General features: G+C 38.6%; 1 protein-coding gene across 1 annotated transcript in view; it reads left to right on the forward strand.

The window, feature by feature from the left end:
* hk2 (hexokinase 2) overlaps positions 1 to 23,794 on the forward strand; it is a 48,241-nt gene that overhangs the window by 10,886 nt on the left and 13,561 nt on the right. Inside the window, exons 4-9 of the mRNA XM_079252145.1 lie at positions 1,700 to 1,819; positions 7,430 to 7,525; positions 9,522 to 9,621; positions 14,098 to 14,281; positions 18,641 to 18,802; positions 22,388 to 22,621. Coding sequence (XP_079108271.1) covers positions 1,700 to 1,819; positions 7,430 to 7,525; positions 9,522 to 9,621; positions 14,098 to 14,281; positions 18,641 to 18,802; positions 22,388 to 22,621 — 896 coding nt within the window. The remainder of the gene's footprint in view (positions 1 to 1,699; positions 1,820 to 7,429; positions 7,526 to 9,521; positions 9,622 to 14,097; positions 14,282 to 18,640; positions 18,803 to 22,387; positions 22,622 to 23,794) is intronic.

Raw genomic sequence — 23,794 nt, forward strand, 5'->3', positions numbered from 1 at the left:
GTTAGGTGTTAAAAATAAATATGTATTTCACTCCGTTGCCCTTCCAAGTACTTAAACATGTTATACAACTCTGGAAAGCTACAATTCTTGACATTTTATTGATGTATACCATTACAGGCTCCAATTATCACTGTAGATGGAGTAAGCCCTTATATCTGACATTTCACTAATGTAATTCATCCTTAAAGCCTGAAAACTATATAATAAAAGTGATTAAAAATGATAAAATAAATGAATAAAAACAAAATAAACATGTTGCTAATTTTGGCTTCCAACTGCTCTTCAGTAGAATATTTGCTATATGAAACATGAAAATAGTGTGACAGTGGAAATGGATAAACTAGACCATGTATCTGTAATGCTGTTTCTTCACACACACATTGTGCTGTAAATCTGACCGGAGTCGTACACAACCACAAAGCTTCAAATGACAGAATAACATTAACCTTTAGTTTAAAAAAGCTGGTCGTTTTCCTGCAGGTGACAAAACATATTCAATGTATTTCTTTTCTGTCCCATTCAGACACTTGAATCGGTGTACCTTTGTTTTTGTGATGTATAGAACTTGCGCTGGTCTGCATGGTTCAGGTATTGTCCTTTATAGAAAGTGATGACTGAGGGATCCTAATGATTAATTAATTGTAACCTTTCATACTAAGATTAATTATGAAATTAAGTAGTCGTGACATCCCTACTTCATATACTTTTGGGAGGCTGTATTCTTGTGCTAGTCAGCCAGTTGGTGGGAGACTCATTTGCAAACAGAGATGGTTTGGTTTTGAGAGGTGAACATCTCAATAATTTGCTGTGCTTATAGTCTCTGTACACAGCACAGTAAAAAACATGATGCAAACCTTGACGGATGCCAGTGGGATTTTTGTTTACACCAACCTTTTGCAACTCTACCTGTAGCTTCACAGCCTGATCATTTTCATTACCAAACCACCCACAGTTAATTTAATGGCTTTGACAAATGTAAAGAAAATGTGATCTGTTTCTGTAAAACACACAGCCGAGAGGGCAAGAATAGTGTACCTGGGAATTAATTAAAAGAGAACCTGGGGGTCCCTGCAAACCAAAACTAGCTGATACAATCCATCTCATTAACTCTAGTTAATTTAACATTAACTAGATTTTTCTATCTAACTTTAGCTCTTTCTTGTATAATGGTGTCGTAGTTGTATATGATTATTGCAACAAGTGAAAATACTAATCACTGCATCACTTAAGAGTCAAGAAAAGTTTTGTAGAAATAAAAGTTTTTATAAATGGTACAACCAAAACCTGTGTTAAAGTGCCAAATGTCAATAACATAAATATTAATATGTTAACCATCCTAAGCTAATTGGACCACACAATGTGGGTGTTTTTTTTGTGCTCTCGGTGCAGTTTGATCATTCACTTCCCTGCAACTTGTGCCAAACAATGACTGATTCTGTTGTACAGGATCAAAATGACTGCATTTGTCTATTTCTTTTTTTTCTTCTTCTTATTTTTATCATTATTATTTGGTACTTTAATTTGAGATACCTCTGACATTCCTTACATAGAACCACACATGAAAGTGTTGCCTAAAGAATGCATATTGATTATTGGCTCAATAAAACACAAAGCATTTTTGTGCCTTTTGCATCATCTTTGCACACATTCTTTCTGAATGGAAGGAAAATAAATGAACGTTTTCTTTCCTGTCTTGTAGTTTTTTGACCACATAGCAGAATGTCTGGCTAATTTTTTGGAGAAAATGGGAATAAAGGATAAAAAGCTTCCTCTGGGCTTCACTTTTTCGTTCCCCTGTCAGCAAACCAAGTTGGATGAGGTGAGTAAATTTTGGAGTTTCTCTCTGTTTATTGTTTTCAAATATACTTTAGAGGGCCATACTGATCTGCATGCTGTTTACTTACAAAGTCACAACCTTAGCGATTGGCAAATGTGACAAGGAGCAAGGATGAGCTCATCTCAGTTTATGCCCTTGACTGAAATCCGCTCTGTTGGCATCTTACCATCACCTTCAGGAATAAAAAGAGCCTGGATATTAGACTCCCTGCCAAGGCCAGGGCACACCGATTGTGTGCTCCACTGCAGGATTCCCTGCTGGAGATGACCCATCACAGTACCATATCTGCTGGAGCTGCACTTAATCATCTGCTGTCAGTAACTTTTAGTTGCAACCCTCAGAAAGAGCTTCATCACATAGCTGTGAAACACGAGTTCCATTTTTAGCATTTCCATCCTTTTTCTTCACCTTTTATTTGAATTTACGTCATTACAGGAAAAAATAACAACTGCAGCACTTATAAAATATGCACTTCGGTGTTTGAGGGTTTATAAATAACTGCTCTGATACAAAAAACAAAATCATATCTTCTGAAAACCTTTTTCATTTTAGTCCCACTTCAATCAGTAGAGGCTCCACAGCAGTTTTTTTCAAGCCTTATCGGTCAACACCCTTCAATGTGGCTTATCTAACAGGTTCTTTGGTCCTTGGGGCATCAGTTCTCTGTGCAGCCTTTGTGCCCAGTTCCTTCCAGGCCTCCTTGCCATTTTCTTGTACTACCTGGCGCCCTTTGCCCCTTGATGCTCGGGGCTCTGGTTGTGGGCCTCCTCTGCATGGCAGGGTGGGTACACAGCTCTCCTGCTTTAGCTCTTCTGGGTTCTGTATTCTGCGGGCCAGCTGTATCCTTGGGTCTCGGTCCCGTCTTTTTCGCCCATTGGGACCAGATGTGGTTGTGGCTTCCTTGTAAGCACACGGTTCACCTTTATTGCATGGTTATACTTATAGATTTACGTGTGCATGCACACTGAGATGCTCCTGTTTCTATCCACTTTGTGATGAATGCCGCTGCTGTTTGTGTGTCTGTATTTCTCTACCTAGAGGTGCTCTTGATGATTATCTGTTGTTTTCTTACATGAAGATTATACTGAGCATTTTATTTCCTTCATGCCTAGCAGTAGCAGCTGAATGTTGAGTTGCACCTGGTCTTACTCATCTGGTATTTACTTACTTTTTCACTATAATCTTTGTTTCTAGCGCTGATACTGTTTACATTATTACAGTAATTGGTGTTATGATTATGGCAGCCTAATCTGTTTTACCTTTCCAGTCTAATTTCAGTTCTTTTGTCTCTTTACCCCTTTCTATCCTTCTGTTTCACTTTTTTAAAATTTGTTCTCAATGACAGCATTAATATATCAGTTTACTGCACAGCAAAAAAAAAAAACAAAACAAAAAAAAACAAACAAACGCACACATAGAATACTAGAAAAGCACTCAGAGAGCACACCCTTTGCCAAGCACAATGGTAAAGAATATTTTTTTAAAAGTTCCTGTATCCAAATGGTGATCTGGTTTAAAATTTCATTAAAATCTGTCCTGACTGTTTGCGTTACCTTAAACACAAATAAACAGACAAACAAACGGATAAACATTGGTAAAAACATCCGGTAACCTCCTTGGCGGAGGTAATTATTAATAAATGATTGTAAGGATTGAGGGGCGGAACAAGATGCCTACCTTGGCAGCTTTTTGAGGCCATTGGATTCCTCCTGCCATCTGATTCAGATAGATGTTTTGATGCATCGTTCCATTTTCAATACTACTTTGCTCAATTCAGGGTTGTGGGGAAGCTGGAGCCTATCCCAGCCATTAGCAGGCGGGAGACAGGGTACACCTTGAGCAGGTTGGTAGTCCATCAAGACAAACAGCCATTCATGCTCACTCCCAGTCCTCGGGAGAATTTAGAGCAACCAATTATCCTAACATGCACGTCTCTGGACTGTGGGAGGAAGGCAGAGTACGCGATGGATTCACAGGAAGAACATTCAACTGTTCGAACCACCAGCCAGGCCTGAACCTGACCTGCTTGTTTAATACTTTACACCTGCCCTGTTTCCTCCATGTTCCCCCCCCCCCCCCCCCCTCGTTTCAGAGGAGAAGGGCTAACAGGTTTTTTTTTTTTTTGCACTCTAAAGTGAAAAATTTAGTCTCACCAGTAACAAGATATAAAGTGTTGCTGAAATCAGCTTTACTTTAACACTTTATTATCACTTCCTTAAAAGTGAAACAGCAGTTCCATGTTTCCGCGAACCCAATTATCCTCTCAGCAGGTCTAACCGTTTTCAGGCAGTTAAATTTGACCTTTGAACGTTTCATATGGCAGCTCATCATTTTTACAAAGTAGCAAAATGTTTCAACTTTTTTTGTCATGGCAGCCTCATTAGTTCAACCCAGCTGTTTAAAATGATGCTGGGAGATCTCCTGTAATTGATCAGTGCATAGGTTTCAGCATAGTTTATTCACCAGGTTTTTTTTTGTTTAGCTCACGGCGTCTTATTATCGTTTGCTGTAGAGTTAAAAAGTAGTTTTCCCTTCAGATGTGAAGCTACAGAGAGAGTTGTATATGGGAAGAATGCTGTTTATTTCTTTGCAGTGACTTCAAACAGTGAGTTTCATGTCTGCAAATTTAATCATCACCAGGTATTTAAGACTGTTGTGTCACAGGAGACTCTAAGATTACATTTATTTTTTAAAAATTCAAAATCAGTTTGATGGGCAAAACAAAGCAAGAGTGATAGAAAGCTGATAAAAGTGCTGGTGGAGGTAAATGACTAATAAGTTTTCATTTTCTCTGTTTGGTGCTGTAAGGCCAGATGTGTGTTAACTCTCTAGTCTCTGGCAGTGTCCATGTGAGGTTTTTCCATCTTATGTCTGTCATCAATCAAATGTTTAGACTTTTTTTGTGTAAAATCAGTGTTGCTTTGTGTTTGCATACTAGCATAAAGAAACCAACCAAAGTAGTTAATTCTTAATTAATTCTGGTTGTTTAGAGCCTGCTTGTTACCTTGTACCATTGCGATGATGCACAAATTGCACACTTTCCACTTCCATTTCTGCCTCCTGCCTCCGGTACTCTGGTCTTCCTTCACTTCCTCAGCTGCTGAAAAATTGAAGCCGTATGCTCGTGTTGAGCTGGTACTTCAAAATCAAAGCGAAAACAGCTATTATTATGTGCTTTTGTTTTCTATTTCATATTCGAAAAGACGAAATGCAGAAAGTGGAGTTTGTTGATTTCGGTGGGCATAAGTACATGACCCTCTGTCCAATCAGAACCCTTCTCAAACCACCGATCTAAAGTAGAATTAAGTAAAGGCAAATATGCGTGTTTTCCATGGAAACCTCGATTCAGAATGACTATTTCCATGTAAACTCTAAAGAGAATACTGTAATTTGGAATTATTTAATTCCGAATTGAGAAACTTCATGTAACCGCAGCCCATCACAACAAGATTAGTATCCGCACAGTCTGTGCAACCCCTTCCATTGCCACATGCTGTGTAACAAAGTACATAGATGGCAACACACAAAGTAAAACACAACAAAAACGTTTATTCTGTTCTATTCTATTCTACAGTCATTTAGCAGACGCTTTTATCCAATGGGACTTACATACACACTCATAGCCCGATAAGCACACATCGGAGGGGGCAACCTAGGGTTCAGTGCCCCAAGGACACTTCGGCACAGGGGTCAGGGGAAGCCTGGAATTGAACTCCCAACTTTTTTGAATAGACTTTTGCATCAGGAATTAGGTGTTTACATGGTTATTTAAAGAACAGTCATTTTAAAGCCGAAATTAACTTTTATTCATAATTAAGGGTAATTAAAACTCCCATGTAAACATAGCGAATAACAGCTCAATGCTTAACCGTAACTTTCACCTTAAGTCTAACCAAATCCAACTCTAACTCTGACTGTAAAACCAAGTTTTAACTCTAAAAACAATCAGTTTCTACGTATGGGAACATAAATGTTGCCCATAAATCAACAGGGAGTCTTAATCAGGTGATGTGCAGTTAAGATTTTTATCTCCATCATTTAAGAAAACAGCTACAAACAGAATCTTACTCCTTATGGTTTTTCATGAAGTATAAATAATTATTTTAAAAGAAAAGAAGACATATTTTTAACATCTGAGTGGTGATTTTTGCCACACTGTCTCCGCAAAATGCAGCTAAAGTGTCACATTCTGGGGTACAGGCTGCTTTTTATTGAATTTGTCACAGTTGTTGGATAGCTAAATGGGTAAATGATCAAATTTCAACATTTGGCACATCCTGGAAGTCTTTGGCGTGAAAACTGGAGCCTTAAACGATGTAGGCAGTCATTAATTCATTCATAAAGCTTGAAGGCTTATGTTGGTATACACTGTGGGGGTGACTGGATTATCCAGATGAGTCACTGTTTTAATCCAGGGTTTGAAGTCTTTCTGTAAGGATTTTTGGATTCAAGCAGACACATGACGGAGTGACCAGAATAATAAAAAGTTTAAGTTTTACTATGAAGTTGCACAATTGTAGCAGCTGTCTTTTCTGCAAAAGTCAAATGAAGATTATTGTTTTTGTTTTAGATTATTGTTTTAGAAAACAATAATCGAAAATGGATTAATGGGATACGTGCAAAACAAAACTGCTCAGGGAGCACTTTTTCCACCAGGGCAATTACATCTGCACATCTGCACCATGCTGATAAAATTGGTCTTGAATATGTATAATGGGTTCTTTCTTTTCCCAAAGCATTTCCTTTTGCACATTCCCACTGCTAGGGGAGCTGCTTGTTGTCTTGCACTTGGAGACAAACTGGATTATGTCACTGGTTATATGTTGCCTGTAAATTGGGATGTTGGGTCTACTTCGCTTGCTAGTTACTGGTTATTGCTTCTGTGCTGGTGTGCGACCAGTCAAAGATTGCTCTGACCTATCAGCTGCTTTTTTCATGTAAATTTAACTTTAATGTCAATATTTATAATATTTAATTAAATGTGTTAATTTACATATAGGACTGCACGGTGGCAGAGTGGTTAGAACTGTGGCCTCACAGCAAGAAGGTTGCTGGTTTGATCCTTGGCTGGAGCATGGATTGGTCAGTGGCCTTTCTGTGTGGAGTTTGCATGTTCTCCCCGTGTATGCGTGGGTTCTCTCCGGGTACTCCGGCTTCCTCCCACCGTCCAAAGACATGCATGTTAGGTAAACTGGTTGCTCTAAATTGCCACTGGTAGTGAGTGTGTGTGGCCCTGCGATGGACTGGCAAGCTGTCCAGGGTGTACCCTACCTTTTGCCCAAAGACTGCTGGGATAGGCTCCAGCTTCCCTGTAACCCTTCATCAGATTGTGGTTAGAATAATGAATGAATGAATGAATGCATGAATGAATAATTTACATACATGCATATTTATAAGAGTAGCTTTATTGTGCTTAGTTCCTGCTTTATATAAATTAGGTGTTTTTAAATAAGTAAATCTGTTTTCTTTTATTTATTTATTTATTTATTCATACAGTCAGACTTTTTCTTGCTTGCTAATTGTATCAGATGGTGTGAAGTTGAAAAGCAACAAGCTCACAGTTTTGACCCTGTCCTATTTTCCTGTTTGCAGGGTGTTTTGGTGTCTTGGACTAAAGGCTTCAAGTTAACCGGAGTAGAAGGAAAGGATGTGGTCAGCCTCCTGAGGAAATCTATAAAGAAACGAGGGGTAAACAAATAGTTTTATGGTATTACTACTTTAAAATATGCACAAACGTATAAATGTCAAGGAATCATTTGTCTGCTTAATGATTTAGTGCACAGAAATGTAACAACATAAACTGTATATACTAGAAACGTCCCAAAATCAACAAAATTTTGGGTTTGTGTTGCAGTTGGCATTTGAAAATGTAGGCATAGATTTGTCTTTGTGCCTCCAAAGTGTTTAAAAGAAAATAAAACCATTTCCCTGCATCCAGGGGCTGTACAAAAAATGTGTCTTTTAATCAACTTTGCTGCTGAAAGGCAAGTTTACAAAAAGTAAACAAAAATGTCCTGTATTATATAACCATCTGACAGGAACAGTGTTCAGTCTGTATAGATATAAATCCATAAATAAACAAATAAATCTCTGTCCATTTTCTAAGGATGGGGAAATGTTTTTTTATTTTTTATTTTAAATGATTAATAAATAATAATAAAATCAAGTAAACACCTTTTTTTTTTTTTTTTTTTAAAAACTCTAAACCAAGGACAGGCACATTAGCAGCAGGAAAACAGTAAATAAAACAAAGAGCATTTTTGTAAGTAAATTCAGTGTCAACTGCACAGTTTTACAATTCCATCAACTTTAAAATTCAGTCAGTCTGAAATTTAACGATTTTGATGACATTTATAGCTGAAAATAAAGGATTCACAGTTATCCAAACAAATTTAATGAAATTAGCGGCCTCATATCGCTATCAGCATCACCAAAGCTGACTCTCTGAGGGCGGTCACCTGTTGCAGGGTGCACATCTGCTTCCTCTGTAGGAAGGGTCCTTGGTTTCTCACTTCTTCGGACTGCATGCATTTAATTTAAAATACTTTAGTCAGACAATACGTTTTATTTTTGATGTCTCAGTCTGCTAGTTAGCGTAGAAGGTCATCTTACCGAGGCGAATCAGACTCCGTTTCATTTAAATGGCCGACATGCTTCCTCTTTAAATGCTCATACATCACCGACGTGCTGGCATGACAGGCAAGGTCTGCTTTATAAACTTGCAGGAGATATTTTTGTTTCCCTTGTCCTGGCTTGAATGTTCCCAAACTTGAGACGTTTTGGTACGCGATGTTGTTGCAGACGCCGCCATTTCTGTGTACATTGCCGCCCAGCAGAGACACTATCGCACATGCGTGCGACTCAGCGGAGATTATGATTAAGTGAGATGCCTCACTCCGTCGGAAAAACATGTCTGCCGACAATAGTCTACAATGCAATTCATTGTCGACTATTTTCATTGTCAATTTTTTGTTGATAACATTGACGAATCTTTACAGCCCTAAAACATATCACGTTAGAGGCAGGTTTTGTGGAAGTGATGTGATGTGAGACGATTGGTATCTGTGTACAGGGGAAATAACTCTTTTTTTGACATGGAAGAAAAGTTCAGAAATATTTTCAACCAAAGACCAGTCTGTTCTGATGCAGCTCCGTATTTTGCTGAAACAGAAGTTGTGCTGCATTAATCAATAGATGAACATGTTTTCTTCTTTGATGTGTGTCTCATCTTCTGCTTCAGTCATATTTGATGCACCGCTGCCTCTGGCAGGGACTGCAGCATGTTGTTTAATAGGTCAAGTACGTTTGAGTCATGCAGCATGAGCAAAAACTTTGTGCAGAGGAATGTTACACTAACTCAGTCGTGGTCTCCTGGTGTGTTGCTACCATATGCAACGTGCAGATCCAAAAGGCCATCCACTAGAACCAAATCTCTATTCCATATTTTACATCAAAGTAAGAGAAAAAACATGTTTTACAAGAATCCTCTAACTTCCTTTTAACAGGAAAAAAATCTATTGTCTTGAGAACAAAGGATTTTTGACATGCAAAACAGTTTCTCTTTTTAAATGAAAGTTTTTTGGTAAATCCAGGACAGACTTTACTTTATATTGTGTGATTCAATTCAGTTGTTTTCTGAAGGTTATTTGTTTCATGTTAACAGTTAAACACAATATCCTTGCAGGACTTTGACACTGACATTATGGCAGTGATCAATGACACAGTGGGGACCATGATGACGTGCGGCTATGACGATCATCTCTGTGAAATAGGTTTAATTGTGGGTAAGTCAAGTCCAGCTGTGACTGTGTATCAGGTGACAACATCATAAAGCTTAATAAATATCAGTAAATAGTTGATTTTTCCAAACCATATGCATAGTGAACTTGGTTTTTTATGCAAATATTAAGTCAAGACTGACTTGTAACGTCCACAGGCCAGATCTTCAACATGGTTCAGCTGTTATAAAATACATTCAGACTGTATTTTAGGGGTTTAATCAGTCATTATAGTAGTTGCACAAGGAAAGAGATCAATGCTATAGAGACCAACATTTTCCATGAAAGCCACATATTGTGCTCTGATGTTAAAATGCTTAATTTCTTATTTAAAAACCATCTTAACATTGTCAAGACACTTACACATGATGATGAAACCATGACAGTCATGATAGTCAGCTTTTATGTTTTGCCATGAAAAATGATTTATGCTTTCCTGTCACTCATAATAAACACACGTGGAGTGTGCTTCACAGTCTGATTAATTAGATTCATTGGTCTCTGCCGTTATAATAGAATGTTTATTGTCCAGAGTGTATTAAGGCTGAACCATGTGGGGAAAAAAAATCTAATTGCAAATTTTCTAACAAATGTTGCTATTTGGTTTGGGATTTAATCATTTAAATTCCAGCTTCAGTTGGAGAAATGTATTAATGGAGAAACAGTATTGACAGGAGACAGAGCATTACCGCAGGTCACAGCAATGCTGGATTACACACACACACACACACACACACACACACACACAAGTTGTCTTTTGGAAAGCAGACGAACCTCAATTCAAAGATGTCTGCCTTGTCACTCACCAGAAAAACTCTGCAAGCTTACAAGCAGTGCAGCGAATAAACAAAAGTAAAGTACAAAGTCAAAAATCATGTCGTGAGTTTACTGTTTTATGGTTGTAAGGTTTTTTTTCCGCCCCAAAGAACCTCTGCTGATGAGCTTTTCTATGTCTGCTGTTGTTTGAAATGAATCATGAAGATACTAGGAGGGCAGTTTGTGTTGAAGTTTTTACTCTTCCAATATTATACTGTCTGGGATTCACTGCTTTCTGGATCCTTATTCTGCTACTAAGGTGAATTTAAGGGTTATACTGACTCTGGAGTTTGCATGTTATCCCCGTGTATGTGTGGGCTCTCTCCAGGTACTCTGACTTTCTCCTACCCGCAAGGCATTCAAGTTAGGTTAATTGCTCTGGTTAATTTATCACTTATCACATGTAAGTTGCTTTGCATAAAAGCGTCTGCAAAATGACTGTAGAATTGAATAAAAAGTAGCACTTATTTAAGGGATGAATCCAGCACGTTGGAGATGAGTTCCTCTCTTAAGACCTGAGAAAAATGGGTCGTCCCAGACCTTGCTCAGTTTTCCGCTCTCCAATTTAAACGTTAATTAGAGTGGAAAATACATAAAGAAATGTAGAAAATGATAGTCTGCTCCGTTAAATTATCTCCAGTGCTTCAAAATGGAAAGCAAAGCCTGAGTCACATGAAAAGGAAACGAAAAAAGAAAAGCCAGAATGGCAACGACTCAGCCACGAGTGATGGTCTGAAGTTACCTGTGAGCATTGTGACGATTAGAAGACACCGGTGTGAAACTCGTCTATTGTCAAGAAGTCCCTGTAAAGTCCCACTGTTGAAAAAATGATGTGTTGAAGACGGTACAGTTTGCCAAAGAACACTTCAACAGGCTTAATGAGAAATGGAGAAACATTGTATGGACTGATGAAAGTAAGATTGTTCTTTTTTGGACCAAGGGCCCCAAACAGTTTGTCAGATGACCCCCAAACGCTGAATCCAAGCCCCAGGTTGCTCTGAAGACCCTGAAACATGGTGGTGAAAGCTTCTTGATCAGGGGATATTTCAAATTTTTTACTGTGATGTTGGGCCTGTTAACCATTAAGCTATTAACCAGGGATCATGGATCAGTTTGTACACATCAGAATACTTGAGGAGCCATGCTGCCTTTTGCTGACGAGGAAAAAGTGTTGAAATGGTTGTTTCAACAAGACAACAAACCCAAAAACACCAGTCAGCAAACAGCATCTTGCTTTCAGATAAACAAAAGTAAAGTTATGGAGTGTTCAGGCCAATCTGTGGACAATAATCCCACAGAATTATTACATTTCCTTATCAGTACATGTCTGATATCCTGTTCTGAAGTAAAAATAATCCCAGGTGTTTCTGTCAAGACAAGTGATTAGACAGTGGAGCATTGTAATGCGTTGTCGCCAGAGTTCCTACATTTGCTGCAACAGTGGCATAAGTCTGTCACTCTACACAATTTGAATAAGACTTCAGAGTTTTCTTTTTACTATATATATCTTTTTATATTCCTTAGTATGTAGTCTTGCGAATACCATATGTGATGGAAATGAAGTATTTTGAATCTTGCATAAAGTTACCATTGATGTAATTAGAAGTGGTGAGTAAGTATGTTGTTGGGAAGCAAAAAGCTACTGGGCTGCTCCGTAAGGAATAAAAACACGCTCATGCAGCAGAAGACTATACCGATATAAACTGTTGTATATGGTCATAATAGCTGTTATTTGAAATAACATTTGAAAAAACACATTTTCATGATTTATCTCTTGAAAGGGATTAACAGTGATCCTCAACCCTGGTTCGTGAGGCCCACTATCCTGCAGGTATTAGATCTTTCCCTGCTGCAATGCACCTGATTCAAATCAGAGAAGAGAGGGATCAGAGAGGGATTAAGAACAGCACATTTTCAAATGCTGATTTGCACTTATAAAACTTAGATTCTTGACAGAAAGGGCTTTAACACTGGCCATTCCATCCCTCCATCCATCCATCTATCCATGCATATGTATATTTTCTATACCTACTAATAGAAATATACGGGGGGGGCGACTGCATGACTGCTTTCTGGGGAAAAGCAAGTTTCATCTGGGTCAAGTCACTAATCCAACACCATTACATAGAGAGAGATGAATAATAGGGCTAAATGATGAATCAATGTAAAATTTAAATTGACATTTAAAATGTTGCAATTAGCGAGTCACAAAGGAGATTAGTTGTCGAGTTCCACGGCACCTGATCCAGGTTTCACACCTGCAGCATCTACAGTATTACGAACCGCTGTTTCAGTCATTATTCCTGTCATCTTTCTTGAGCGGCTCTCGTTTAAACATCATCCAACAGACACACTTAGCTCTGAAATCACGTGACATTTTCAAACCTCATCATAAAACGAGACTGAAACACAGTGACACAACACTGAGGACAGATTCAGTCCAAATCCTGGAATGTCCCGGTGGTGTGGAAAGTTTTACTATGTGGAGGTGCTCTAAATATCTTAAAGATCAGTTCTGGGATAATGTGTTGACGTTGATAAAACCCATAGAACTCATTAAGTCCACTTTAAGCTGTCATGTGACCCAGAACATGGATTTCTGAGCAAAGCACAAAGTTTTCATCTACGTCCTCCCTGGCAAAGTTTTAAAAACTCAGATTTTAATCTGGTGTTTAGGTGGCTGAAGCAACATATTTTCCACCATGCATGCGCACTTGTGTTAGACACAGACACACATGCTTGAGCTGCGTAAAATCTCTACCATGTGCAACACAGAGAGCATGCAGAGAGAGAAATGATGCACTGTCATGTACATCAAATCAAATCAAAGATACTTTATTTATCCCCGAGGGGAAGTCAGTCAAAACATCACAGCATTTAGTTCTTATTATTAGAACCAAGTATGAACCTGTTGTAGAGGAAATGCAGCTTTCAGTGTTCTGGCTGTTTATCAGTTTGATATCTTCAGTCTCTTGTAAAACAATATAGTTCTGCAAAAACACTGAACAGCAGCTGGAATTTAAAAGACTGAATAGCCATATTTAGGAGAAAATCACAATTAGATTTATCATAAACCCTGACAAATAGGACAAACAACCACTCATATTTACTCGTAATGCCAACTTAGAACTCAGCCTTAATGTTTCTGCTCTGTGGGAAGAAGCTGGAGTTCCCAAAGAAATCCCATGCATGCACAAGAAGATGCAAACTCAACACAGAAAAGCTCCTGACCATGTTTAACCTTCATCACGCTGCATTAAAAAAAGATGTTTTTTCCTTATAAATCTGCATTCTTTTTCACAAACAGAAAAAAAATCGTGCATACCTGTTTCAAAAGCAACACGACTCAATCGTCCTGCTCTGTCCCCCTTTGCATCTTTTACTTGGTCCGCATACTGATTAGTCTCAAGGACAAACAGAGCGATGATCCCTTCGTTGAAGAATAGCTCAAACAGTTCCCCTTCAGACACATCCTTGTGGCCCTGCAAGTTCACAAACAGTGAACTGTGTTACTGTATTTCGGCGCATTCATGCGCTGGCAGCTGTCGAGCGCTTGCAAAAAGTGTGTTGTGAAGGTTAAACCAGGAGCTTTTCCTGCTTTGTGCCGCTGATTTATAAACATGTCTGACATTGAGTAATGCTTTTCATTCAATCACTCTCCTTTAGGAACGGGTACCAACGCCTGCTACATGGAGCAGATGAGGAACATCGATGTGCTCGATGGTGATGAAGGGCGGATGTGTGTTAACACAGAATGGGGAGCTTTCGGGGATGATGGCGCCCTTGAAGACGTACGCACCCAGATTGACCAGGAGCTCGATGCAGGCTCTTTGAACCCAGGCAAACAACTGTGAGTGTTCTGGCAATTACATTTCTCTGTTCTCATTGATTTAGCGCTGCCTTCTCCTGCAGATTTTATTGGATGTACGCATACTTACATTCATTTCTCTCAGTTTTTTTAAAATGCTGGAAGGTTTTCTGTTTGCTTGGATGCTTTTTTTTTTAAATTTTTTTATTTGCTATGCCTGTGGCAACACAGCTGCAAATGTTCAGCTGGTCTGCTGTGCAGAAGTTCTAATGGTCCTACAGGCTTTTTTTTTTCTTCATGTTGCTATCTGTGAGGATTTTCCTGGTGCGTGTTAACCATCAGCTGGCTGCTTGGTTAACAGCTACTTGGGGACTCTTAAACTTAAAGAACTACTCAGAACCTCAAGGTCGTTTTTGGACACTCACTCATTGATCATCGTGTGCTATAGTTTCTAAGTAGAATCTAGTGCTCAGGGAAGGCTCACGCGCTGTAATGATTAAAGCCTCCCTGCTTTCTTTTACGCTGGGCTTGATATGCTAATACAACAACTCAATGGACTTGGTCTTCAATTTCCTTTACGTCCCCTTCAGTCTCTTTCACTTTTATTAGTTTTTCACAGGGGGGTGGCATCTTTCTGATTATTCATTGATACTCCTTGTTTGATCCCGGAGAGGGGCTCCTACACTCTCAACCTCAAAGAAATATTAAACATAAACAAGCCCGGAACGAGGTGTAGATAAGTGGTGTGTATTATCTTCAAGTGATAATGGCAACGATGTCTTACTCGAGGCAAAGAAATATAAGAAATGAACTTGGTTTTAAAGCCCTACACTACAAGTGTCCAGTGGAAATACAGTATTTCCAATGAGAGGTGGGAGCATGATAGATGGCACGTTGATACAAAGCAACATATTTTTGACTAAGGTACCTGGCAATGTGAAAAGCGTCTCACCATTCACAAAGAAATGCACCATTCCCTCATACGGTATTACAAGGACTTCATTGTAAAACCAAAGCCAGTTATTATTCTGTTCAGATGAAGGTAACGCAAAGATACTGTTTTCACTGAACACTGTACAAAAAAGCTAGTTTAGATCCCACTAATTACATTAACTTTCGCCCCATCTCTAACATTCCCTTCGTTTCCCAAATTCTTGAAAAATCTGCTGCTACTCAACTCCACGCTCACTTGACCCAAATCTCCCTCTATGAGCAGTTCCAATCCAGTTTCTGCCCCCGTCACAGGACTGAAACAGATCTTATTAAGATCACCAATGACCTCCTCATGGCTGATGATTCTGGTCTTTTCAGTATTCTCATCCTCCTTGATCTAACTGTGGCCTTTGATACAATTTTCTCACACAGTTCCCCTTAATAGACTGTCTTCCATTGGCATTTCCCACACCCCATTCCACTGGTTTCATTCCTATCTGTCAGGCCGCACTCAGTTCATCCAAGCGAAGTCCCTCAGATTCCAGCTTTAACCCCCCCCACCATCCCTAGCAACCTGCCTATCCGAAATTAAATCCCGTTTCACCTCATACTTCCTGAAATTAAACAGTGATAAAACAGAAATTCTCCTCATTGGAACCAAATGTACACTTTGGAAAGTTGACAGTTTTTGCCTTTGTTGACAGCTCCTCTGTGTCCCCCCTCCCTCCAAGTCAAGAGACCCGGCGTCATCCCTGACAGCTCATTATTTCATGCTCATATCAATAACATCACACGTTCTGCATATTTCCTTTTATGTAAAACCCCCAGTCCCCACCGGTCTCCCCCAGAAATGTCTTCATAATCTTCAAATGGTTAAAAAATCAGCCACACGCATCATGAACAAGACCTCCTTCCACCACATCCCCCCTACCCTACAGCAGCTACACTGGCTCCTGGTTAAATACAAGAAAAGAATTCAAAATCCTTCTGCACACATTCAAGGCCATCCCCGACCCCCTCCCTTTATCTGTCAGATCTCTTACACATTGCCACCCCCTCCAGCTCTGTCAGGTCATCCACCTCGCTGTTACCTCCAGCCGACTCAGCACCATGGGGAGAGGAGCATTCAGCCGCTCAGCTCCTCATCTCTAGAGTTCCCTTCCACTAAACATTGGTAACATCGACTGTTTACCGCGGTTTAGATACAACGTCAAAACACACCTGTTCAAGATGGCATACTCACTCTAATTACTCTGTCCCATGGTTATATATTTTTTTTTACTGTTTTCTAAATGTTGCTTTTTATCTTACTGTTTTTATTGTGCAGTATGCAGAATGACCTGAAAGGTGCTTTTAAATAAAATACATAACAACAACAACAACAACAACAACAACAACAATAAATAATTGTTATTATTATTATATTCACCATAAGCATTCTGCTGCTTACAGCTCTTAACTTTGTTTGTATTGAATTAAATATATTTTCTTTAAACTTGAAAACCTAAATAGTAATACAAAATACAAGAATATACTATTTTTATCACCTAGAAACTTTTGCATTCGTTATGAGCATGTTTTTGGTTTTTTTTTCAACACAACCCTTTTAGAAAGGCTTTCTTTAATGTCTCTTTAGTAGTCTTCAGTAACAGTTCTCATGGCTTCTTAAAAGATTTTCCAGAGCTTGTCTTTGGATGTTGTCTGCCTTTTGTTCTTATATCTGCTAAGTTGATCCCGCACTACTTCGGCAATGTGCAACCTAGTTTCTGCCATACATCAGCCTTTTTCTTTTCATTTGAGGAGTGTGTATAATGTTTGTGTTGTTCAAATCTTGCACAATATAACAGTCCCAGTGCAGTTATGTTATGCCAGTGCAGCAAATGTTTTTCCACTCCAGTAAAAAGAAAAAAAAACATGTCTGAAAACCAGACGATAAGAACAGAATATCTGTAGATGTATTTTGTAATTCTTTTTATGTTTTTAAAGAATCACTATGCTACTTTATGACCTTTAAAAAAATACATTTCCCTGACTTATTTTGATGGCACAGTGACATTTTATTGTGTACGTTTCTGAGACTGTTGTTGCCTAGCAGCATCCCGAGGCGAGAAAAAAAAAGTTGAGAAATGGAAGGAAAAAAGACTTTGTACTTTATGGCACGGAAGACAACATCAGACTGACTTGTAATGGCCAAAGAAAGCTCAAGATCGATTATGATGCAGTATAGATGCCATATTAACCACAATCTGAAAACACTTACTGAGAAGTTTAATAACATTTAGTTATGTGGCTTTTATTTATCATGTAGAACCCTGTTATAGTTTTAGTGATGTAAAGTGTAATATGCACAGTTATGTTAAAAAAAAATCGCATTATACTGTGCGATGGGCTGAGCAGTGAAGAACAGTCAGGTACAGGTTTAAAGTAAAAAAAAAAAAAAGTAAATATTTTTATGATAGCCCCCCAAAAAACACAATTTTAACATGAATGAATAAATCGGACCCATAAAAGAGGTCAATGGGCCTGTTAGTAAACGAACTTGTAACAGAAGTAACTCAAGCAAACAAAATGAAACAAACTGACCTAACAAGTGACACACAAGGGGAAACTTAAATAGTGGCTGATCAGCCCAAACAAAACCAGACAAATGGGATGACTCACAAAAACCTAACTAAATGAACAAAAGATTACCCTAAATTCCCCCTCCTATTTCTACAACTGGTCTGGTCCAATTAGCTGGCTCCACACTGTGGGCCCCTGCTGGTTTACAGCCAAGAGACTGGAGCTACTGAAACTCAAAGGGAGAAGAAAACAAATGAATAAATCATACCACCACAACATTAACTAAAATGTGCGCTATTTCAAAATAGTTGTGATGCTAAATGAAACTAACAAAATAATTTTGGTCTGTAATTTAAATCTTGGTAAAACAAAATGAATCTAAGTGTATGTGTGATGCAAATTTGTGATGACTGTAGAGTCAGCCTTCACATACTGGAATTAAAATGTTAAAAGCACTGGTTTAATGTGTTAAAGCATTGATGAAGGCCTGCTGTTCTTCAATCATATTCAACTAATAAACGTGCACTGTGCATAACTTTCATAGATTTTAAATAAATTGTCTTATACCAAAGAAATGTGAAGCAGATGGTGTATTATCGCTCCGTCGTCTCCGCGGAGCCTAATTTTGACCTTTCAACCTGACACGTATACAACATGTGCATCTCTGTCTAAAGGAAAGGGTTTGTTTAAGTTTTCATGTGACAAGCTGAGCTCCAGTTGTCAGCTTTTTCTTGTGTGTGTGTGTGTGTGTGTGTGTGTGTGTGTGTGTGTGTGTGTGTGTGTGTGTGTGTGAACTTACAGCATTTAGTATCAACACTTTTACATAATGCAGTAATCTGTATCCTTTCTTTTTTTGCAATTATCTAAGTGGTGCTGTTTTCTTTTGGTTTACATGTTGGCCTGCAGGTTTGAGAAGATGATCAGTGGGATGTACATGGGGGAACTGGTGCGTCTCATTTTGGTGAAGATGGCCAGAGCAAAGCTGTTGTTCCAGGGCAAGACGACGTCAGAGCTTCTCACCACTGGACACTTCAAGACCAGCTACCTTTATACCATTGAGAACACTGGGTGAGTTGGTTTGTGTGGGTGTGTGTGTTTGAAATCACGTAGAATGTATCTGGATGAGTGTTTCTCAATCCCGGTCCCCAGGACCCCCTGCCATGCATGTTTTAGAGACAATTCTACGTTAACACACCTGAGTTAAATGAATGACTCATTAACAGGCTTAAAAGAACTTGATGAGGAAGTTCATTAAACTGAATCAGTTGTTAGAATTGAGAAACACCGTCTAGAAAAGAGGAGTGTGTTTTCTTCTCTAACTCTGATGAGTTCATGATGCCATCTTTTTTGTAGGGAAGTATAAAATGGATTTTTGCCTGGTATCCGATATACTCATATGTTAAAACTCCGATACCCCCTTCCACACACACACACACACACACACACATACACACCTAATTGCTGAGATAATCTAGTTCCCTCTGTTGCGGACTTGACATACAGTTCTACATAGTGTTGGCAAATGCAGGTGTGAAAAAATGCTAAATGATGTTGTCAAATTCACTCCTTTTGCAAAATTAATAAGAATATCTCAACTTGCACCATGTACAACTCGGCAAACTGAATCATCACAGTTGTTTTTTAAACAACTAGGAAGATATGTGCATCCTATTGGATTGGATTACATTCTCCCAGTACCGGTGGGTTAAATATATTGGTGGAAAGATCAATATTTGATGTTTGATTTTCAAGCTTATTTTGGCATACTGATATTATTTTGTGCAAATAATGTTGTTTTTCAGTCATTTATAGCATAAGATGGTCATGTACGCCCAAGTTAAGCTCTTAGTGGACAGTAAAGAGCACAAAGAGCATTTTCTGCTGAAATTTTCTGAACCAAGGATTTGCTGAAGGCTTTCGAACAAAAATACTGTTTTTATCCAGATTTTGCCATTAACCAGTGTGCAGAGACTTGATTCCTCTGATACTTTAGTTCTTAAAACCAAAAAAAGTAGAGGAGATGAAGACCCATGGGGTGAGAGGAGGTGCTGTGACAGACTTCTGACAAAATGAGACATCCTTGCTACAGAGCTGCAGTTTTAAACAGTCATTATTAAATATATACACACACATATATTTGATTCTTTAAAGCTCTCACTATACTACTATACACTCACAACTTTCACACATACTGCAGGAGAAGTTGAATGAAAGGAAATATGCTGTTGTTATTGTAAACAAAAAAAAACCCAATCCAACTGGGAGACTTGTGGGAACATTAGGGAATGTCTTTTCCATAGTTTGGTACATTCTGAGCAAAAAGAATCTCATTGGAGAGAGTTGTCCTGCTAAGTGAGGAAAACTCTCCAGGAGGTAGAAATATCATTATCGAACTCTTCCTATAAATAGGCAACTTCATGGGAGAATATGTAGGAAGCCATTTTGGATTAGTTTTTGTTTGACAGCTGAAACTGAAGCCAATTTAAATCACAAAGACAAAATTAGAATAAATAAACCCACATTGGAGCTTTGAAAAAGTTCATGATCCAAATAATCCACCATCATTACAATATGTTTGGTTGTACGGCGGGGAAAGATGTGCTCACCAGTAGGTGTTTCCACACGTTTACATGAGATTCTCGTGGGGATGTCTGGATTTTGTTTGTTTTCATACAGTTGCTGTTCATGCACACATGTCTGAAAGGAAGAATTACAAACTGCCCGGTGGTATACAAACTGATTCAGTACAGAGCCAAACATGCCAAAGTGCACAGCGGTGGTTTGAAGGTTCAGAGGAGAAACACTGGCTCCATCTCAAACTTATCTGCTGAGGACATAAAGTTAGAAAAACCAAACTGAGGACAGCTGCAGTGACAGTAAGACAAATCACCACGAAGAAAGGAGACAAATGCTTTGGTTATTTCTGCTTCTTTCAGATTTAGCCTGCAGCAAAATATCTGGACAGGGTATAAAAAACATGTTATTTGTCTCTTGCCTTTAAGGTTAATACCTACAGCATTTCTGTCTAAATATATCCAGAGCTACAAGTATGTGATGTTCAGTACCACCCACAGTTTGATCAAAAGTCTGTCAGCTGTAGTGCTCAAACATCAACTTTCAGCTTTAACTTTATTTAAATAGCGTCAAATCACGGCAATGCCATCTCAAGACGCTTTACAGACAAAAAAAACATAATGAAAGCCAATTCATAATAGCCTACAGAAGGAAACCAACTGACTGAGTTGGAGGATCCAACTCAAACTCCTATCCTGAGCAAGCACACTGGCGACAGTGGGAAGGAAAAAACTCCCTTTTAACAGGAAGGAAACCTCCAGCAGAACCCGGCTCAGGACAGGCAGCCATCTGCCTCTGCTGTGTGGGGGGAAGAGGACAGAAAGACAACAGGAACCGCTACTCCCGGCCAGGGAGACCTGCTGAGACAGGAGACATACATGTTAATGATGCAACACTGTTATTGGGGGGGGGGGGGGGGGATAAAAGAGAGAGATAAAGAGAGAGAGAAAGAAGCTCAGTGTATCAGGAAATGTCCCTTACACATTAGTACAACACACCCATAATGTGATTTCCACCCTGAAACATGTCCTAAAAACACACTGCAAGCAGTTTATGTAATGTTTTGCTTAATAAGACTTTAAGTTAGTAGTAGTTATTCATGAGTGACGGTTGTTATGTAAAGATTTCAATAAGCAATTTCTCCTTTTATGTGCACTTTAGTAGGATGAGCTTGTCAGTGTTTGTCTGTCTGTCTGTTTGCAACTTTACGCAAATGTTAAAGGAAAGATTTTCATGATTTTTTCCTAAGAATGGGTCCTGGTCTAACTTAGATTCCATTACGTTTTGGGAATGATCTGATCACCGTCTGGATCCAAGGATAATTTTCTTTTGGTGGATTCTTTCTCAATGTGACATAGGGTCATTTTCAGTACATATGCATTTAACTCTACAGCAGGGGTCTCCAATGCCTACCATCTACCATCCTGCAGGTTTTAGTGTTTCCCTGCTGTGACACACCTGATAAAAATCATTAAGCTGCTGCTGCTGCTGCAGAAGATGAAAGCAAGTTGCTGGAGAACCTTTTCATTTTAATCAAGTGTGTTGTACTAGAGAAACACTAAAACCTGCCAGATGGTAGCTCAAAAGGACCGGAGTTGGAGGCTCCTGCTACACAGTAAATGGTCAGGATGGTTGGCCCAAAAAGTAAAGGGTAGAACTTCCCAGCTGGTTTCACAAGATATCAAAGTTAGATCTGGATCCAGGCAAAACAGGAAAGAGTAAAAAAAAAAAAAGAGGATCTCTTTTATCACCGTGAGAGACCAAATCAAGATATAAACATGCAGTAAACACCACAATATAGGCAAGACACTGTGGATTCATTATTTACGTATCTAGGAAAGTAATAGTTTATCCATATAAAATGAATGCAGGACTAAAACAGGGTGGAAATCACATTATGGGGTGAAATGAGCTGCTTGGCGGAGGTCTGTTCTCTTGAGTGCTTTTCTAGTTGAATCTTCAAAGCACAAATAACTCATCTCTGTGATTCATTTTCTTTGATTGACCAATAATCTGTTATGCATATAATAAAGAAATCAGAGTAACACGTTTACTTTTTTTTCCCTGTTTTACCTGCAGAGAAGAAGAAGGTTTAGCGAGTGCTGAGAAGGTCCTCCAGGGTCTTGGTCTCGACCCATCGTCTGAGGATTGCAGAGCTACTCGGCGGGTGTGTCAGATAGTTTCCACTCGCGCTGCACACTTGTGTGCAGCCTCTTTAGTGGCAGTGCTGCGACAGATCCGAGATAACAAAGCGGCTGAAAAGTTGCGTACCACCATCGGCGCAGACGGCTCCGTTTACAAAAATCACCCAAAGTAAGTGGTCTGAAACGTCATCCCAGTGTGTGTCTGGTACCAGATTGTGAAAAGTAAAATTTGTGTTGGTGTAGTGAATTCAGATCATAAAGTAAGCATTTGTTGTGTGTCCATGTCCTTGAGTGCATTTGCACAAAAACAGATAGTGTTGGACTGAAAAGCACATTGGTGATATTCATCTGATTGGAGAAAACATCTATTCATTCTGTAAATATTCTTCACTTTATTTAGAGCTCAGTCACGCAGGCAATTGTGTTGTTTTTGCGATTGCACTTGTCAGACTTTCAGGTGTAAGCTTTGGTCTGCTTTATATGCCAGAAGTAATTATCAGAGCTGATCATAGCTGATTGTACGATGCGTTTATGGTTTTCTGCTTGATTTATTCAGTATGCATGGTCATTTATGCACACACAGGTTGTAAGACACTATTTACATTTTTTATTTTTCCTGACTTTTGTTGAATTCATCATGGTAGCTTGTTTGCATATTTTTGTGTTCGATAGATTTGTGTATCAGGTTGTGAGGTTTGAATTCATTTGTAAGCCTGCAGGAGATTTTAATTTTACAAGCATAAATAGCTTCTTGTCTCATCTGCTTTTCATTTCTCTGCTGCTTTATTTCCCCACAAAATGCAGAAATAAATGCAGAAATATTATATATATAAATTATATATATAAATATTATATATACTGACAAATTATGTTTAAACAAAACAAAAAATACTTACAGGCAAGGCATATTTAATTATACAGCACCTTTCATGTATAAGGCCACTCAAAGTGCTTTCCATAAAACATTGAAAGCATTACAGATGGTGTAAAGAAGAATAAAAGACAACAGCAAATAACAAAACTCTGCATAATATCATGAAGTCAAGATCAGTTAGGAGTCAACTTGCAGATTTCCTGCGTAGGCACATGAGAAAAGAAAGGTTTTTCAACTGGAATTATAGGCATCTCCATTTTATTCTTATTTATGGAGTTTATTCTCCATTGGCAGTTTGTTACACTTGTTCGCAGCACAACAACTAAAGCTGTGTCTCCATGTTTAGTCTGGACTGTGGTCTGAACTAGGGTTGCATGATGATGATGATATATGTATATATATGTATATATGTATATAAATATGTATATATATATATATATATATATATATATATATATATATATATGT

Source organism: Telmatherina bonti (genome assembly GCF_933228915.1).
Source record: "Telmatherina bonti genome assembly, chromosome: 13".
Taxonomy (NCBI): domain Eukaryota; kingdom Metazoa; phylum Chordata; class Actinopteri; order Atheriniformes; family Telmatherinidae; genus Telmatherina; species Telmatherina bonti.